At 45.4% G+C, this 20,829-nt stretch overlaps 1 protein-coding gene across 11 annotated transcripts in view; it reads right to left on the reverse strand.

Annotated features, from left to right (window-relative positions):
* LOC1280683 (atypical protein kinase C) overlaps nucleotides 1-20,829 on the reverse strand; it is a 107,008-nt gene that overhangs the window by 14,606 nt on the left and 71,573 nt on the right. For all 11 annotated transcript variants that reach the window (XR_009766594.1, XR_009766592.1, XM_061662643.1 and 8 more), the window contains one exon: nucleotides 16,852-16,902. Coding sequence is in view for 9 of the 11 variants with exons in the window: in XM_061662643.1 (XP_061518627.1) it covers nucleotides 16,852-16,902 (51 nt within the window). In the remaining 2 variants the exon portion in view is untranslated. The remainder of the gene's footprint in view (nucleotides 1-16,851; nucleotides 16,903-20,829) is intronic.

The following is a 20,829-nucleotide window of genomic DNA, read 5'->3' on the forward strand; positions in this document are numbered from 1 at the left end:
CAGGCTCCAATGTAACCTTCCCTCACGCGTTCGGACGGATAGCGCGCACACACACACAGATCTATCACCACCAACAACATCCAACGTAACGGGGGAAAAGGATAATTGGATTAAGTCAATTAAGCTGCTAACTTGCCCAGGGACTGGGCCGCGCTCGAGTCCGGTCGTCCGGTTCGTACAGCGTAGATACAGCGGAAAAACACTCGGTACCACGAACGATACCGAACGATGCTGCTCAATTGAAGAATTTCGTAGAGGTATGGCAAGGCAAATTAAATGATTGATAATTTCTGACCTTCGTGGTATTGCGAGTACATTGAGCGCGCTGCTACAGACAGAGACAGACATGGGAATTCTTCCGCCCGTCCCGTAGTAGATGATGCGCACGCAAGTTTTAATGAAATGTTTGAAATCATTTTGAAATATGTAGATATATTGTCAAACACACTCGCATACCTTTCACTGAAACACGCAACATATTGGTTGCGATACAGTATCGGACAGAAAGATAGGGCATTGGTTTTTTAACGCACCGTGCACCCGTTGGGCCAAGTTTATGTGTGGTTTGTATGTGTTTGTGTTTGTGTGTGTGTGTGTATGTGTGTGTGTATGTGTGTTTGTGTGTGTGTGTGTGTGTGTGTGTGTGTGTGTGTGTGTGTGTGTGTGTATGTGTGTGTGCATGTGTGTGTGTGTGTGTGGATGTATGTTTGAATGTGTATTGATGTGTGTGTTTGTTTCACAAGTAGGTCGTTTCGGATAGATTTGTAAGTAGTTTTTTTGTGTTTTGGGTTAGGTTTTCGGTGTGATAAGCAGGACCACCGCCCTCGCGATTAGTGTGTTTTCGATATATTAACAATGTTACGGTCTTCTTTCGCCGTGGTCTTCTGAGGACGTCCGGTTGACTTGCGCGTTTCGGTTGTCCAAGCGCGTTTCAGTTGTCTAAGCACGTTTCGGTTGTCCGAAGCGCGTTTGCCACAAAAGTGCGCGATCGTTCCATTACGAACTCGATCCTTTTGCGCTTAATGCCAGCAGCAGCCATTCGCTTTTACATATGGCGCTGATGATCGGTACAACGTTTACCTCGACCCATTGTTACTAACATTGCTTGCTTAGACCGTCAAGAACGCGCTGGTTAAAAACTTGGACACGGCTGATCCCGTGCTCTGCCTGCGTTCTACTTCTATACGCGATGAACTACATCGTTATGGAGCAGCGAAAACATCGCATGGATAAAAACTATCAACGAGTACGCGAGTAAGCGTCTTCCCTTCAAAATCGAGAAAAGAATACTGCCGCGCTCATGAAACAAAACGCCCATTGAAAAGAACAACTGCGCGCCAGCTCAATGAACGCACAAAGTTTACCATTCGCACACAACGTGCAACGCAGAGATGCACGAAGGCCTTTCAATGGCGTGCACTGGAGAAACACCTGTGAGGGAATGCCGAGTTCATTGCTATTGTGCGTGTGTCCATTTCGCACCGGTGTCGCATTCACATTCATGAAACAGCACACCTGCGTTTTCGTCCGAGGAACAAGGGCTGCTGTCGATGCAAACTTTAGTTTTTATCCAAGTGTAAACGCACAATGTTTCACATGATAACACACATAATAAGAATAATTTCAACGCAATATGACATCATGGCAAGCTATGTTTTTCAGACACAAACCCGCGCACTTGCAAATACACATTAAAAAGCACACTCACTTTCTACTACTACACACACACACATGCACACACACACACACAAACACACACACACACAAACACACACACACACACACTCACACACTCACACACATACACACACACATACACACACACAAACACGAGTAACGTGGCAAAACAAGTGCACGGTGCATTGAAAAAAAGGGTCCTATCTTAATGTCCGATACTGTAGCACAGAGTAACTCTACCTTTTCACTGAAAGGAAGCATCCCCGAAAAACTATGTTTGCTCGTGTAATTTAGAAACCAGAAACGGTACCACTCAGCTCGCCTCCCAAAGGGTCCCACTTCAGCTGCAGAGTTGTAGTATTAATTTTCAAAAATCTGCCCACGGTTGGCACGTTCGTGCTGCCTCGAGCATACCCGTTCCCATTCCAACCATCCCACAGCAATGGTCACAAATTTCGTTATCTACCATCAAAAACGTACATTCCATAGGGTTGTGGCGGGCAGCTATGGGACGGCAGTGCGCCAGCGGTGGATAGCCGATATTTAACAATTTACATTCCCATTTTACTTTCCCAGCACGCGCGCGCCCTGCATGAGTGTGTTTGAGTCTGTGTGCACACACACACACACAATTTCGCTGATTACAATTTCCATCTTCCGGGATGCGTTTTGTTTTTCCCCTTTGGCCAAGCGATCCGGCGGGCTTTTTGCTCGCACTCAAACGGTCCCAGGGCAAACGGGCGGAAACACCAAAAAACACCGGTAGGCGGTGTGCGGGCTAAAGGGCTAAAAATTAATATTCCATTACTGTTATCCATTCGTTACTCGGCCCAGCGCTGGGTTTTATTCCGCTTCCTCTGTACTTGGGCGTACTTCCCCTTGCGAATGCCCGCTCAACAGACTGCTGGGGGGTGACTTAAGCTGGGAGGAGTAACCAAAGTATCGCTTAACGGGAACGATTCGTTTGAACGTGTATGCAATTTTTGGGGTGGATAAAAGTTGGCCGAGCTTGATAGCGAACTGTGTCCATCCGCCTGTCCGCTGCAAAGTTGTGCATACTAAACGCGTTCCATCATGGTGTACCCACCCAAAGGAAACTACGTCCGCTGGCAATAATCGGATACAATCACGCCAGCATATCGGATGGCTAGAGGCAAACAGAAAAGGACGAACAAAATACTCTCTCTGCCGGAAACTTTCGTCCATTACCGTCTGGCGACGTATGGCTCTCATTAAAGACATTAAAGGAGAAGCTTTTTTGCAGCGGACGTTGAGCAGAAGTCCTATCAGGATTAGGTTTTTCTTTAGTTTTTGACAACAGCATTTTTAGATGACTTTAATGAGTTTTGTCCTCTGTTTTGTTACTAAACAACAGCGAGTATCTTCAGTATGTTTATTAGCAACCATCAACTAACACAGCGCTACTACATGACACCATGCCAAATCTTCCACTCTTCCATCCATAAATACACACATAAACATTACATACAAAGACAAATTATTCCAGGTTATACCGAGGGTTGATACACGTCCCGCTATTTCAACGCCCGCGCTCGTATTCATTTAACCACTGGGCGAATCCATCACTCCACGGTTGTAAGTCAATCTGGTTCGGCAAAACCATTTCCTTCAGCAGTGGTTCCACTGTTAAGCACTCTCCAGCATACTAAACGGATTTTATGATTACAAGCGTTTAAACAGGACACTTTATAAAACCATTGAAATATAGCACTGTGTTTGAACCCCCGTTTAAATAACTGCCCGCACACTGATAATCTAACCTTCTCCTTCTGATGAACTGATGCATTATGAATCAAACTTTCAACCCTTCCCAAAGTGAAACTACCGAACACTCCTGCCACGATTCTGCCGCAAAGGGGTTGATAAATCGAAACAAAAACAAAGCACTCATAAAACCGCACCATTTTACCCCTCCGACACGGGGACAACAACGCTTTATCGGATATAAAGTTTTGCACTGTAGTTAAACAGCAAAAGGGTTTAACTACACACATCCCCAACCGCCGCTAGCAATTCTTTGTCACGTTTGCCACGTTTAACTCACACTCCGGTGGTATTTCCTGTGCACATAAACACAGAACACAAAAAATACAAAAACTCCAAACTCAAATTTAATCGTTCAATGCTGCCTGGGGAGACCCGTGTCTGGGTCGTTTGCATTATTTTGGTCCAACTTTCAGCGCCAACCGGAAACTGTTTTAGTTTGCATCGCCTCACTCACAAAACTGATAACAAGATTTAGCGACCTTTTCTCCGCTAGCAACAACAGAGCCGTGAACAAGCATCACACAAAACATTATTTGCATGATATCGTCTGCCAAAGCTTTTGTGGCCTCGTGTCCGCTCACAAAGTTCCTGCCGCTCGCGTGCGCGCGCGCTCGCTCTTTCTCTCTGTGTGTTAAGTACATTATGCATTAAAAATTCAAAACCTAACCACGGGTGGGCCCCTCCGACCAGTCTCCTTCCTTTGTTTTCCAGTGCTTCCGCGTTTCCCGTCGGCAGCAGACTAGTCGAAAGTTTCTTTTCGTTTGATGGCAGGTACTAAATTCATAATCCTGTTTCCGTGCGGGATGCGGGATTAAATTTGCTGCCCACCGACTGGCCGGCAGCTCTATCGAAACGCCAGGGTGCGAGACTCGACTTCTTAACCCAGCGCTCATGGGTGCTCAAGCGGGTGTAACTGTTCGGTCACAAATCCACCAGCATTATAGCTTGCTAGCTGATGTGCCGTCCGGAAAAGTCGGACGTCCGACCGAGCGACCGACCGACTAAACCCACCAACCGAGACGGATGGAACGGGTTATAAGGATTCCCCAAACGAAAGGAAGGGGCTACCAAGTGCGCAGAGGAGAGGAGCATGAGATCAGGAAAGCTTTGCGTTTGCTTTGCAGCCCACCACCGGCTAGCACATCTGGCGCTCGTCAACGGTAATTCATCTCTTTAATGGATTCTTCAGTGAATGCCACAATCAAAACGCTACACACAGAAGGTACACACACACACACACTTTTTGCTCATTTGCTCTTGACAGTGGTTTCTGCGCGCACCACCCACCGTGGCGCTACACCAACAAGCTCCGGTCCCCCACACCCTCCGAACAAAGTATTATCTGCATAAATTATATGTGCTCACTTTGCCATCGTCAACACATCGGTGCGCTCAATCGTCCTGCGAGCGTTGGCGTTGATTGGAGTTTCCATCTGTCAGTCGGATTACAATTAACTGGCAGCGCAGTGCCGTAACGAGCGCCGGTAGTGCTTTTAGTGGGTAGGGCGAGGTTGCGAAAAGATTGTGAAGAATTCATTTACCATCATATCTGCAACTAACCCAACTTTTACTACCCACCCACGGTTTATGTGAGCTTCAACGAAAAGAAGCATCACACACTTTACTTCGCCCTGAGCCACTGTGGAAATCAAAAGACCATAAACTTGCAAGCCCGGCAGCATTTTAGTGGTGGGAAAAAAGGCTAAAGAACAATTCTTTCATGCATTGCAATACGCATGCACACACGTTGTGAAAAGAATTTTGTGAACGAGATTATGAAAATGTTTGTATCATACAACCTTCACAAACCACGGTCAGTGCATGAAATTGTTCAAACGGATTCTTATGATGAGAAACTTTGTTTGCACTGAATTTTTAATTATATCCGTATGAATAAAGGTTCATGCAGTGTACGGTAACATGCTTGAACAATTTGTGAACAATTTTGATGAACAAATTGCCACAAAGGTTAACTCTCGCCCGAACAACCACCAACTCTCAAGTTTGGATGTTGAAATAATATCGTTGAAACAAGAGTTAGTTCTTAGATCCGTTTCTTCGCCTAGACGGTCTTGATAAGGAAAAAAATATTTCACCTAACTCTCAACATTTCCTATGCCCACACAGTTAACTTTCTTCTGATTTCATTCTCGAAATTGGAAGCGTCTTTTTGAAGTTAGCAGCACCTTCAACGGACAGCCCAGAGCTCTCGAAACAAATGCGAAAGTATTTATTCACTCGTATTCCGAATGTCTGGAGATGAATACGGCCAGGCCGATGAGCAATTTCTGATGAGTTCTGCTAACTACTAATGAACATCAGAATCGGAGGAAGAGAAAAAAAACTCAACGTTTTCGCAGGAAAGGAAAAGGAATATTGGAATGTAGACATTACACATTACGCATGAACTTTGTGGAGCATTTCAAGTATATTTTTTGCAACACAAACTTTGCAAAACATCCAGATCAATTTACCACATCATTTCCTGGAAGCTTTAATTGTTCAAATAAACGAGATCGTTAAATCACTATGTGCAGTACGTCGAATCACCTAGGAAATTCATTATCAGAATAAGGATAAAAGTAGTTTAACATTCTTTATTATTCACAGACTTCATTAATCTGAGCGTTAAAAGCTCATAAATGGTCTATCAAATCAACGAAGCTTTAATTTGATAACCTTTTTCCAACCATTGGTGTTTGATGATGCAAAACACACCTCCCCGAAACTAGACCCGCCTAAGTAAACAGATAAACAGAACCGCCATCTACAGCGGAGAACATCGATCAATACCTTCAGCACACGTCGTAGGTGATGGTGATGTTGCTGTTGCTTCACCTGTTGGAAGCTGAAAGGAGCATCTGTAGCGACGAAAGCCTTCGCCATGACGTATGTTGCGAGAGACTTCTGATATAAACAAAAAAAAACGATCAAAAACTCACACAGAATAGTACCGAAGTAAAAAGGGGGAAATCTATTTCAGTTCAGAACAGTCCAAACACCAGCATCCAGCGTCAAATCAAATTCCTAAACAATCGCCTCTGAGTACACCAAACACACTCCCTCCTACCATTGCGCTTCTCTCCTTGCTGGAAGGACGGAAAGGATTGACGTACTGTTCGAAGCGGAACCTCACCTTTCGCTGGATTCGAAACGATTCCGAAACAAATCAAACATCAACAACCATCTACGCCCAGCCATCTTCCCCGGTTTGGGCCCCCGGGCAGCAGCAACGAGATGGTGCCTTGTGCAAATCGCGAAACGCTCAAATTTACATAGAACAATCAATCGGAACAGATGCAGCCACACTCCCGCAAGGCGCAACAGTGCCCAAATATCGTGTACTCTCTCTCTCCGACCGTCACCGCGATTCATCATCATCAGCTCCAGCCAGAATCGGAACGTTTATTGGGGGAAGGAGCGTTCTTTTTAGTTATCCACGGAACCTCGGATGGAACATTTCAGCAAAGCTTGTTGTTTGTCTTTGGCGGTGCCAGAGAGCATTGCTTTGGTCCGAGATTTACGAACTCGCCGCACCGAAAGGTTAGCTTAGCGAAGGTGCTAGTAGGTGGACAGAGACCTGCTACCGGCGGATCGGGAAGGTTGTGAAATATTCCGAAAGTTTGTGTGCTGGGCTGATTAATTTGCTCTTCGGGGAGGAGGAAAAGTGCCAGCATTGTGGAATTGATTTTCCGTTCTTCCCCCGTCGCTACGGCTAGCAACAAGTGAAATGAACGGTCGTGATTGTGGAAGACGAGCCACTCAGCCGCCAACTCCTCCTTTCGATTCAAACTAAACTACAAACCCCTCTTTGAAAGCTCAACATTAGCGCCCGATTTGCTTCTCAGTGCGCACGCTAATAAATGGACCGGATAAAAGCGAACACGATTCTTCATCCGAAGCGGGTTTTTGTTTGCACAAGCGATTTGCTTTCTCACGAACGGGCGATTTATCACAAGCTTTAAACCGAACCACTTTGCCTAATTGAACATTCAATTTAATGCCATTTGTGTGGGTGTGAGTGTGTGTGTGTTTGTAGTTGTCCAGCACCATCTCAGTTGTTACTTTCATGTTATTGAGCGTATTTTCCTGTTAAATCTCCTGTTACAATTAACGCTACTGCTAAAGGTGCTTTACACTAATTAATAGCAATTTCAAACACACTTTTTTTTACAGGACCGATGTCAAAGGTCAATTAGCAGGTCGTGGTGAGAAGAGAGGCACTACTGTTAGCACTATTAATTAACACCAAGATCAATCGATCTAAAGATCAAAGCACATTGGAACAGCAGTGCAGCTGACCAGGATGCTTTAATTACAGGCGACATTATGTGAAATGGCAAACCGATGGGAAAAAGCCATAATTATATTAATGGCAAATCATTTCCAGCCATACTAAAAAAACAGTGTGACACTTGACACCTTCGCTAAGTAAGTTCCATAAAACGACAGTAGTGACAGTTACCATGGCACTCAGAGACAAACAAATGAATTCTCAATATAATCTCTATAAATTGGACCAATCCCTCTTAGTTCCCCAGTGTAATCCCCAGTAGCAGTGCAAGATGTACCTTACGCAGCTATTCGCCAGCATGCGGACCCAGTTCCTGCACCGTATCACTCACTACACCAAGCATTCGGATTTCTTCATCATGCAGCGCTACTTTGAGAAGATCTACGCCATCCACTACACACCGCATGGCTGGCACGATCGTATCCTCTGGTATCTGTACCGTGCGCTGTACGGTCTGATCTATCTGAGCTACATCCACAAAACCCACTGGGTACTGCACCACCCGCAGGACAGTTTCAGTACAGCAAACATCCTTGGCGTGATGTGGTTCTTCAGTGTCGTCATTCTGCGCGTTGCCATTCTCGAGTGGTACTACCCGTTGATGCTACGCATGCAGACCTTTCTGAATAATCACACCTCCTACCAGCGGACCGATCCATGGGCGGTTGGCAGACGGGCCCGCTTCTACCGTCGAACGAATCGTGTGATACTGACCGTAATGGGTATCAACTTGGCGGAGACAGTCTGCTTCACTGCCACCAACGTGATGAAGCTGGATGAATTTATGCTGCAGTTCCGGGGAGCGATCGTTGGTGGCTGGCCGGTGCAGATTGTGTACGGCGTGCTGACCATGGGGTTTGGCGGGATGTACTGCATGGGTTTCATGATGTGCTATCTGCTACTAAGCATCTTTAAGCTGGAGGTGGACATACTGATACGTTCACTGGAGGAGGTTGAAAGAAGTGATCGTTTGGAGAGTGATTTTGGAGATAGTGCAGATATCTTCTGGAATAATATTGTCGACCAGTTGAGACCTCATATGCAACGACTGGATGAATTATTTATGTGAGTATTGTTGACAACTTCACAACCTAAGCCTGGAGACTCATAAATATCGACACTGATAAACTAAATGCATGACAGTAGTCTTCGAAGACTCAACAGAGCTCTAATTTCTAACTACTTCACAACAGCCAACTCCAACACCTGAAAGCCGTCATCGGACCTATCGCGTTCGTGCAGTACTACAGCACATATCTCATCATTGCGGACTGCTGCTTAATTCTGGTGTCGCATGGACTGTCCAGCTTCTCGATCGTATACTTCATCTCCATGCTGGTGTTTCTCACCGAGTCCTTCTTGCTTTGCCACGGAGTGGAAAATTTAAGAGACTTGGTATGACGACCGTTTGTGTTCAAAGTGAAGCAATCTAAAGCCCAATCTCTTTACCCTGCAGAAACCACGCATTGCTTCGACGGTGTACGATTTTGACTGGATGTTGCAAATGCGCTGCCCTAACCCGAGGCACCGAGCTCAGTATCGTCACGTACGGCGTACCTTGCTCCTGCTTACAGCCCAGTCCGACCAAACGATACAATTCAGCTTCGCCGGCATCGGCGAAATCTCGATGAACAGTTTCGCCCAGCTCTTGGAGAAGAGTTACTCTATGCTAACGTTTTTGCTGCAGTTCGCAAAGTAGAAATCATCCGCCACATGGAAGTGAAAAGCACTACCACACAGCGTTACAAGGCGCACATCGCACAACGAATTCAACACAAAAAATACCCCTCGGCTGCTTTTAAAAGCGATTAGTTTTGCCTACGAATATACGACATCGCCCAAAAGCCGCCTCGTACACAAACCGTCGCACATCAATTGTAGAAAACCACTTTATTTGATTTATCTTGCACGTATCTTCCCTCTTCACAGCCTGGCACCCACATCTTGCAATCCGCCTCCTTCTACGGGAAAATAAAGTGTCATAAACAAATTTCCACTGCAATTTATATGCTCTCTATGCCTACGGGGGCTCCAGTAGAAAAGGTAGTGAACCGGAACGCACCAAAGTAGCAAAAAAAGAGTGGATCCCCATATTCACACATTTTATCCTAATGGATGATAAACATATTGGAACATGGAGCACTGCACTGACACTGGCTGGGCGCAAAAAACACTTTTTTTGTCACCTACTAAGTTTTTTCGACTTTGCGGAGCTTTTTTTTTTCATTTGGCCAGTGCGAGGCGTCCCTACACCCACTTTATTGCGAAACTTTGTCCCAGTTTGGGTGCATTTAGCCGCGTTTGCGAAGGGTGCGGCGAGCGAATCAGTGCTGGGACGCTGGCCCCAGGCCAAACTGAAACCCCAGATGGAGGAGGCGGCAAACCGTTTCCACAGGCGTTCGACAGACGAGAAAGCGTTCGGAAGAGAGAGAGTGTGCGTGGCTTCCCGAGCGGATATTTTTACCAGCATATACATTTCGACCCATGGAAGAGGGATTTAAAAACACACTCACATCATCGCTCCTTTCCAGTTTTTGCTGAACACCAGTTTCGATATTTTTCACACAATTCGCACAGTTAAAAAGCGTTCAAAAGCAAGCGAAAAAAAAAAACATTCCCCAAGCTAGATAAGCTTTCATCGTTCAGTTCAAGCTGCGAAAAGTTTTTTGCACCCGCCAACAGGCATGCACAATTTGCATTCGAGTGGGCGGGGAAAGTTGCCAGGAGCATAACCAGGGCATACACCACACTTTTATCTCGCACACAAACCGACAACCGAAGCACTTTGGCTCATTTTCGGCACGTTCCCAAGGGTGCGAGCAGAAACTCTAAGCCTCAGCTTTTAAAATAGTTGACTTTATAAGAGCCCGAAACGTACAAAACTGTGTGTATCTGTGTGTGTGTCGGACGAAACAACACTCCCACGGTGTGAATGGGCCTTGCATATGAAAAACTTGCATATTAAATCATGTTTTCACGTAGGCTCGGTAAAAGAGTTAACAACACATTTTGTACCACGGAGGGTGAAAAAAGGCCACACTACCAAAAATAAACACAACGCTTGATGTTCAATTTTGCAATTGTTTCCGTTCCGAATTCGAGGACGAGAGAGAGATAGAAAGAGAGAGAGAGAGAGAGAGAGAGAGAGAGAGAGAGAGAGAGAGAGAGAGAGAGAGAGAGAGAGAGAGAGAGAAGAATAAAATGAAACTTCCTTTGGGACACGCTCAGGTCCTTGCAAATAGTGACAGCGGCATATACTGAAAAATAAAATTCCATACATCGAATGGCCTCTCGTCGTCAATGCCTTGCCGCGTACGTTTCCTCCCTCCACTCGCTTTATTTATTTCCTAGTGCAATTTTATGTTTCATCGAGCTCCACCGAGAGCACAACCACCACCAGCACAGAGTTCAAACATGGTAAACGAATTAAAATCAATATGTGCGACATGTTTAATTTGCCCGTTCGTGCACGGATGCTGATAACGGGAGCGCTGGGAACGAGAATCCACCCATTCAGGCACTTACAGCGGGGGCCATTGCAGCATGATGAACACGATCCACCAGCAAGGGGTGATGATTAATTTATTTATGTGCTGCTATTTTTCGCGAGCTTTCTGATTGGCTTGTATTACACTGAACAATGCACCGCCGCTGCCGCCGCTTTGCCCATGCTAACGAGCAGTTGAGCAAGGTGGCAGGGGTTTTTTTTCCATTTCTCGCTACAACACAGTCACTCCAGCATAAAACGTTTAGGCTTTAAAGTTTCAATTTAATCCAAAACCAAAGCTCGCAACTCTCCGCTTACCAGCAGAGTGCATAAATATAATACAACATGAGCATATAATCACCGCACTGCAATTACGGTCATATGAACGAGCAGTCTGTTTAGCAATGCGATGTACCAACCACCCGGCAGCAAATGGTGGCTAAATTTCCTGTAATTTTACACCGCAATGATGTGCCTGGAGCAGTCCACAACACACTGGCTCAAAGCATCGTTCCAAAAGCAGCCCCACCACAGCTAACCCTTCGTCAATCTACCTTAGACAATGCGCATATTACTTCCTTCCGCAACACGCGGACATGCCGTCTTGTTTAGATACAAATAAGCGCACACATCTCATGTGAATCCTGCTCGTCGTCTTGGGCGGAAATGCACCACCAAAGGCGACAACAAGCCAGCATCATTCATCCTACACGAACGCGCGCGTGCACGCCATTCTCCGTCGGCTTATCTGCACCACGACGATGCGCATTCCCCCCACAGGCAGGCCGGATAAATCGGTCAGCATAATGTATGGTGTGTAGGAGGTGCTTCTCCAGTTGGCAGCCTCCAACAACCAGAGCATGGGATGATTTAATTACAAATTTCAAACCCATAACAACGCCCGAGACACAGCCGGGTGTGTGTGTGGCTACCTGGCTACATTGTAGTGCGTTGCAGAAACACACCATCACGCCAAGAGGTGTAAGAGAGATATAGAGAAGAATGTTTATCCAATAAAGCTGTAAAATTAATTGGTCTATTCCTCTGCTCGAGATAGGGTAGCTTCAAACGTCTGCCAGATGCTGTCAGAATTCAAAATTCAGTCTGCTCCATTGCTTGCCCGCGCAGAGTCTTCAGAAAGCCTTAACCTGACTAATTCATCAAGCCTGCTGCAATCAGCTGGGTGTATTACCAGTCCAGAAATCCCCGATGTAATTTTCTAACTCACAGAGCGGCAAATCAATCCGCCCACTACCGCTGCCCGATGACTCCTATACGAGAAAGCATAACACAACATCACGCCAAGTGCATTGTTTCGCTGAACAATAGCACCAACAAGAAGGACAACTGGAAGCACTTTAAATGACTTCCTTACGATAGCTTCCATCCACTTCAATCGTTGCGGGCAATGGTGTACAAAGTTAAAGCTTTCCATACCGCTGGACATACATTTACAGGCATTGGAACGTACGGTAGGCATGTGTTGCCAGGCACATACGCGACCATACCGCGGATATGTCGCTGCTAGGACATGGCGTGCAATAAGCACATAGAGCACCGAGAGCACATCGCCGAGCACGATACCAATCAACGTCAATGTAAATCAACGCATACAAAACGGGTAATCTCATCTCCACTTTGCCAAGGCCTCGACTCCCGCAGCCAGCACTGGCTAGCGGAAAGAGTACGCCTAGATCTGCATTCCTATGCTAACCCCAGTCACTCTCTCGCCTTCGCCTATCGTCCCAAGAAATGAATAAACTATCATTCGAGATGCTCTACCACCCTGGCGGGACGGAGCGAACGGGGAGACGAAAACACAACAAGCTGTGGCTTCGGGGCCGTGATTGCGCCACTGATTTTCCATTGTGTCGCCACAGACACTCGGCCTCGTTAGCGCGTTGGAAGGGAATCGGTTTAATCAGCCGGAAAATCCCCTGCTGACCGGGGACGTGGGAGCGGGCGTGGGGATGTGGAACACGCACTTAGAGGGTTTGCCGATCCACGACCGTACCCGGTAGTGCGTACATTTGTGCCACGTTCCAGGAGCCGCGTACTAGTTGCCCCCGATTGGGGTATAGTAGTGTCGATTAATCCGTGCGATGGAACCAACCACACACGGCATGAGCATGAGAGTTTGGATTCAATCGCTTCACAATCTACTGCTCGAATCGCAAGGACGGGCGTTCCTGGAAGGAAATGCCAGGGAAGGTTCTATTGCCAATGCCCCGAAGTCATCGTTAGCATGAGCGAACCCGGAGATTCAATGGATGTCCGAGCGAGCGAACTTCAAAGGACCGAACGTGCTCCGTACGGTGCTCGGTGGTCGCAGCGTTGTGCAGTGCTGCTGCTGCTGCATACTGACCAGAGCTAACCTTTTTGAACAAACAGTGGTCAAACAATCGATTTCAGCATAAGACCGTACCGGCCTTTGCCGATGCGAAAATCGCGTTTCCGAAGAACTAGCAAAGCCCCATTTTATCATCCCTTAAAAGGGACGATCACAATAGCCCGCAAGGATACCGCCGTTTGATGTTTCACTGGACATAATTTGAATTTTCAACCATTTCCAACATTCATTAGGGCATACGGAGGCAAAGGCTGGAAAATAATTCTTAAGGACCCTAATACAACCATTAAAGACCTTAAATTACAGATAATGGAGTACTTCATTTCAACATTTAGCGTGTACATGCAAACGTTGGAAACATAGCAATGAAAGCGTTTTTTTTAAGAACCCCACATTTGATAACGTCCCTTGATGTTTCAGTTTCGATAGCACACACACAACCGCACGCAACCGCGGCTGATAAATCGCAACCCTAATCAGATCGCAACCGCAGACTAGCGCAGAATTGCCGATGATATACCGATTCCGGTGCGTTTCCAGTTTCATTTGCATTGCGTGCTACGAGTCCTCATGTTCCCGGGCGCGAACCGTGCGTGAAGGAATCTACGAATGCTACCACCACCACCACCGGAACGAGGGTAATTGAAGCGTGCACAATCATGCCACCCGTGCCGGGACCGTTTCCATGCAGCAGGTTCGCGCTATCGATTTGCGTGAGATTATCACCTTTCTCGCATCTAGCTTCTAGGCCACGCGTTTAATGCGGTACACTGGGGTGTGCGTAAGTTGACGTTTACCTTCGGCGCCCGCACAATTAAGACGCGTCCTCCTGCCATGCCTTCCACCCGTGTGCGTAATTGGGCCAGGTGTTTGCATGATCAATCAATGGCCGTTTTCCGAAGAAAGACAATTATTTCAACGCAAAACATATCAATGGACTAAATCCATAATCCACTTCCGAAACAGTTTTAGATCACTTGAAACCATTTCTAAGTATTGTAGAAAGAGTACAAAGCTTTCGTACATGACGATTGACGTACAAAAGAGAAGACACTCTCCAAACAGTTTATAACTAACTTCTCCTTTTAGTAAATAATTATCTTTAAAGCGACTTTCAAACGCATTTCATTTAGGAACAAAGTTGAAATGATTCTAGGAACTGGATTATTAAAGTCGAAAAAAGGGAAATCTATGGAAAATGTAGGCCTTGGACACGAATAGCATGTTGGTTCTTCGAATCGAATTATCAGGAGCTACGAAACGCACTGCAAAATCTCTGAGGCTTTGCATTCAATCCTCAAAACACATTAGTTCCCCTTTTCAATTGAATCCATTGCATGCATTTACCGCTTTGTATTGAACTAATAGTCTTGTACTCTAAATAAAAAATGATCCGATATCTTCTATCAGAAGCTCTTCGGATGTCCCATGGCGATGTGTCTATAATTGCATAGGACAAGGAATTCAAACGAATGCAATTCTAGTACTGGATTAATTCAGTGTGTGCTAGGAACAAAGCAATTGGCTCTCGAAAAGGCTTTGTCTCCGATGATATCTCCAAATGATAGTCTATAGATAGTTCCTAAGTATAGCTATCAGCTTTAGATGTACCTATATCTAGTACGTTTTGGAGAAAAAAAAGTATTCTCTTGGCTAGAATAGTCATACTATAACGAGTTCAATCATCTAGCGCATATTAAACAAATCGTTCTGCTTGATCAAGAACATTATTTGAAAACGTTTCTAAAGCTACAGCTGCACAACTTGCAGAGCGCGCCTTTCCACACATTTCGTCGTAATTTCAATCACGATAGTGCATCGTTTTGTTCCGTACAAACAACGGCCTCACACCAAAGGAGTGGAAAAGATTTATATCTCCAAAAAAACAAGAACGAAAACCAGAACAAAGCGTTGCCACCGCCACTCGTTGCAAGCTGTTGGGCGTTAATCGAAAGCAGAAAATAACCGATGCATCACGTCACCTAGCGTGAAGCTAGCGCGCAGAAATCCTCTACCACCACTGCACTCCTTGTTGGTGGTGTTTGTGGCAAAGGTGAAAATAAACGTGCGATTGCGTCAAGCCACACACACACACACACAAGTTGGTTTTCTTGGCTGCAAGCCCTTAGTTCCTCAACCAGCCGAACGGTTGTTGTGCATGATGTGCGCTACCACCAGCAGCTGCTGCACCGAAAAGCGCTCCAAGCGTGCAGCGTTCGTACGTACGTACGTAACGTAGCTGGGATGATTTATTCCGGAACTAAAATTTATAGCCCTGCCACCAACCGTGCAGAACACGGACCTCCCTCGGTCCGACAACTACACGCCACGCGGGGAAATTGTCGCAGAATTTGGCGTAGTTTCGGCACAGCGGCACACGATATCCTATCGGAAAGCATAAAAGCACACACACACCACATACACGCAGACAGAGACACGGTCGAGGATGCTGGAATACTAGGAATCCACGATTATTCAGTCGGGTAAGGCCACGTCCTCTTGGGCTACGGATATACCTAGCTAGGTCGTGATAGAACCTTAAGTAAAAAGCTTATTTTCTCCACTCTAAATGAAGATCATGAAGCTAGTTATGAGCTCTTGTCGGTCGTTATTCTACCCCCTGTCCCTCCTCCGTGCCGACATCCGCCACCAAAAGCTAATGGGAGAGAAAAGGGGAATCGTCCCCGCGGACTATAGTAACAGTTGCAGTTGACTATTTTATGATTATGACCGGCGATGCCTCCAGAAGCATCGATGTCAGTAAGCAGACGACGGTACGGCGGGCCGCCAGGAGACAAGGAGCTAGGTGGGTGCTCATATTTCGAGTGCCAGCCAGTTGATATCTGGTAGTGCAATATTTGGAGCGCATTACTGCCAGGAACGTTCCACCCCAGGTTCTCGATGTCTGTGTGGCGTGTGGCGGGATTGCAGGTTGACCATTATTTTTAGGTCGAGATGACACAGATGCTTGCACTGGGTCGATTCTCGTGCGTTTTTTCTTCTTATTTCGTCTGATAGCCAAGAAACCATTTCAATTTCCGCACACTCCCAGTTCCCACACCAATACTCCAAGCCCTGGTGCGCACCAAGAAGTCGTTGAATGATAAGGGAAAGGTATTGGGCAAGTATATGAAACTATCTGCAAATCGGCGGACCGACTTGAGGTACAGAGCTTTATCCCATAAAGCAATGTCAACAAACGATTATTGTTAAACGAATCGGTGCAGTACGGAAAAAAAACAAATCACTACTTACGGTCTTCACCGACGCAGGACAATCCCGGAGCAGACGGCACATTTGGAAATACTGAAATGAAACAACAAAACGAAGTAAACGTTAGTATGCATTTAGTTACCAGTAAAGTTGGTGCACTTTTTGCAACATAAGTTTAAGTTAATATCCTTGACAGCAAAACCAACAAAAATACATTCTTTAAAGGTTACTAACGCCTGGCACACATGAGTGTCTCTTTCGACCGTACGATCAACTGCAGCAAGTTTTTGTTGCGCACTTCAAATATCTCAACACAAATTATTATTTTCTTCACTATCTACAGTCCACCCGTCAGCATATCCCAGTCCATCCAGCTTCACCGAGGGACTTTGAAGCGCAGCACCGTAAGTACGTACTTGCGGTAAGTAATACTTTTCGTAACGGATTCAGTGCCCATTTTCTCGCGAGATGTTGGTTTGACGGGTGGTTGGGATGGTTAGCGTTCCAGTTTGTGGTTCGTTTGAGTGCAAACTTCTGTGCCACGACGTTTCTTCATGATTGTTTGACTTATTGTTCACCCAAGAGATTCCGGAACCGTATCACTGGGGAACTTCTTATCGAGGTAACATCTCGGTGGACGCTTTCAGATGTTATGAGATGGAACACGTAATGAAGTTGTTTTGGCAGACTTTTACTGCAAATGGAACTAAATATGAAAATATAAAGTACGTGCAAAGCAGTGGAACGGTAGAAAATAGTGATTTTTTTGGCAGATATTAAACTGCTCAATCAGAATTGTAAAAACATATCGTTCGATAATTCTTGAAAACTTCACAAAATCTCTGGAACGACAAAAAGAAGGTTCGCACACACGCAAACACTCTTGGAACCCTTTCCTTCTTCACAAAGTGTAACGATTTTTCAATCCCTAGCAATAAAGAGGGCATAAATTAAGCTTAAAAGCTTCGATAACAAATTGCCAGCAATTCGTTGCACCGGCACCCACCGACGGCAATGCCTGCGAGGTAAACGAAACGAACGCTTTTTTTATCGCTCCATTGCGTTTCTACTGAAAGCTTTTCGATCCACATTTCGCCTTGCTTTAGTGTAAGGGAAGAAGCACGGCTTTGAGAGGGTTCCGGTACTGTCGATAGCCATAGAATGAAATTCAATCGCACGACAAGGTTATCGGATTAGATTTCCTATATTCCAAGCATAACAATGTTGATGCAAAACCTTAAGAGTTAGACGCCTTTAAAATATGATCACCAAAATCTTTACCACGAAAAAATCATCTCACATTCAGTGCCATACACTTCACTAAACATAACTTTTTGCCCTTTCCTGTTCTATTTCATTTTTCCAGGTCATGAAGCCAGCGATACACTCGGGGCTGAAAATAGTGTCCATGCAAGCGCTTTTGAAGAAGTAAAAACCCGACTGCAAAAAACGCGAACCAACGTTCAGCGTAATCGATGATAGCACGGTTCCGAACATGACTCTGCAAGGGCCCCAAACGATGATCTCATTTTACGAAACAATCAAACCATTGGTAGCGTCGCTTTTTTCCCGCAGCCTTTAGTTTGAAACCGACATATCCTCAGGGAGTTTAAAATGTCATTACGGAAGGAAAATCTCCATCATTGTTTCATATCTCCCATAAATCACATCTACATGACTAGCATCGCATTCTCCGGTGGGTTTATTAGCTTTGAAAAAAGGAAGAATAACAGCCACGATTTTAATCATTGACCCATAATATGCTTCTACTTTTTATTTGCTCATCTTTGGGCAATAGAGTGTGTTCGTCGTATGGACAACGCACTGGTCAAATGTAATGTTTATTTTATGTTGACTGCATCACTGCATCGAATTTTCATATAGAATCCAAATATTCATTTGTCTAGAATGTTTTTAAAACAATGTTATACTTTGTTACCTTCAATGCTACATACACAAACGCGTGATACTACCTCCTGAAACGGTTGCGCGCCGTTACCTGTCCACGATTGATGGACGCAATATTTGACATCTCAATCAAATGGTTCGCAGTACGGTAGTGCGTGGAAATCCTTCCACGTGTTGCATATCAAACGCAACGAAATAAAGCCGTTTCTTACTTGCACATACCACATTCTTTTGAATAAAAGGCCTTTCAATACGGTGCGCCTCATGCTAGCTATGAAGACATCTTGTTTTGACTCGCAGAGTTTCCCTTTCGATCACTAATTACAGACTGCATCCTGACAAGTGATGCGAAAATTGTTGCACCAACGCAAACAGAGAACTACCGTAGCATTCCTTTCGATGGACGCAATCATACGGTGTCCACATGAACGAGATCAGCTAGTTTCTCAACGACCCTACAGGTGATCGGTACACGACCAGCTAGTTCGCAATCGGTTCGCAAGAAAATGTTCCATCCATCCCGATGGATGGCAAAGTGCCGCGTGTGGTATGCAGCGACATTTAAGTTTTCTGCAGATGCTGACTATTTCTTTCTCGTGCAACCGCTCTGCCGATCGCTGCAACTGTTTGGCAATCCAGTGCGTTGCTTGCAGGAGTTCGGTACGGTTCGTGGCCTGTTCGTACAGCTCTGTCGGTTCCTGTTTTTGCTACCGTACGCTTCATTCGCGCTAAAATCTTACTGGCAGCTAAACCATCCGTTAGATACTAACAATTCCATCCTTACGTATGGATCATTCGTGATTTACATGCTTTGGGCGATTCTAATCTGGGTGCTGAACCATTACGAGCACGAAATGTGTGAGCTAAGGCTCTTTTTCAAGAATCCCACCTACCAGGAGCAAAGCGATTGGGCTCACCGAATCCGTGCTGGTAATTACCGTCGATGGAACTGGATGATACTCATGTTCTATCTGTTTAACGTCATAAACGTGTCGATCTTCACGCTTACCAACGCCCATAACAGGCAGTTTCATTTTCAAACCCGGGGTGAAGTCGTGGGACCGCTGTATTTTCAAATCATCGTCGAAATTTTCACTGGCTACTTGAGCTTAGGCTACTTTGTACCCTCCTGCATAACGCTCATGACACTTCAGTTATTTCGAACGGAGATGCACATTTTAACCACAACCCTTAAGCAAGCGGCCAATGAAGAGCAGCAGCAACAGCAGCACCAACATGCTGTCGACATCCGCTGCGCATACCGTTCGTTTTGCAAGCAGTTTTACGCTAACATTCGGCGCCACACGGAACTATTGCAGTATGTAGTAGAGCAAGTGAAAATGTGGTGTCGGTAAGAGAAGTGTTTTAAAAGCTGCTTCTTTGCCATTTGTCATTCCAGATCCATTGCCACGTTTTGTAAAGTATTTAGCCCTATCAGCGTGGTGCTGTACTATGGAGCTCTCATTACAATAACATGCACATGCTTTTACGTAATGAAGCATGACGTTTCTACAACCACAGTCTGCTATGCAGGATTTGCAGTTTATATGCTATTCAATACGCTACTGTTTTGCAAAAGCATCGATAGTGTTAATGATCTGGTAAGGTGTATTTTCATGTCTGACAATTCTTCGCTGCGATAAATAAGCAATCACCAATTCCTCCAATCTCTCCTTCCTATGGCGAACAGCACACGGAGGTGGGTTACATTATGTACAGCGAGTACTGGCCAGCGACGCTACAGTATGCGGACCAGGGCTTGTCAACCGAAACACTGCGACCCTTGCGCCGCAGTATATTGATCGTTTTGCAGCAAACTTTGCGACCGCTCCGATTCGGTTACGGCGTGTCCGGTTCCCTCTCGATGCAAAGATTCGGAGAATTCATGCAACAAATTTACTCACTGATAATGTTTCTAGCTCAGCTTAATTAGAACAATAGTTTTTGACATTATCGTTAGTCACGTAGGAGTTACCAAGTGTGCAGTGTTCTTCTTTCTTAAAAGAAAACACATCGTGTGTTGGCAATGTTAGTTTCACTGAAGCCTCTGTTTGTTTGTTTTTTCCTGTTGGACACCATGTTCCTTGCGTTTGATGTATTATTCGTAACAAC

The sequence above is a fragment of the Anopheles gambiae genome, chromosome 3, assembly GCF_943734735.2.
Source record: "Anopheles gambiae chromosome 3, idAnoGambNW_F1_1, whole genome shotgun sequence".
Classification (NCBI taxonomy): domain Eukaryota; kingdom Metazoa; phylum Arthropoda; class Insecta; order Diptera; family Culicidae; genus Anopheles; species Anopheles gambiae.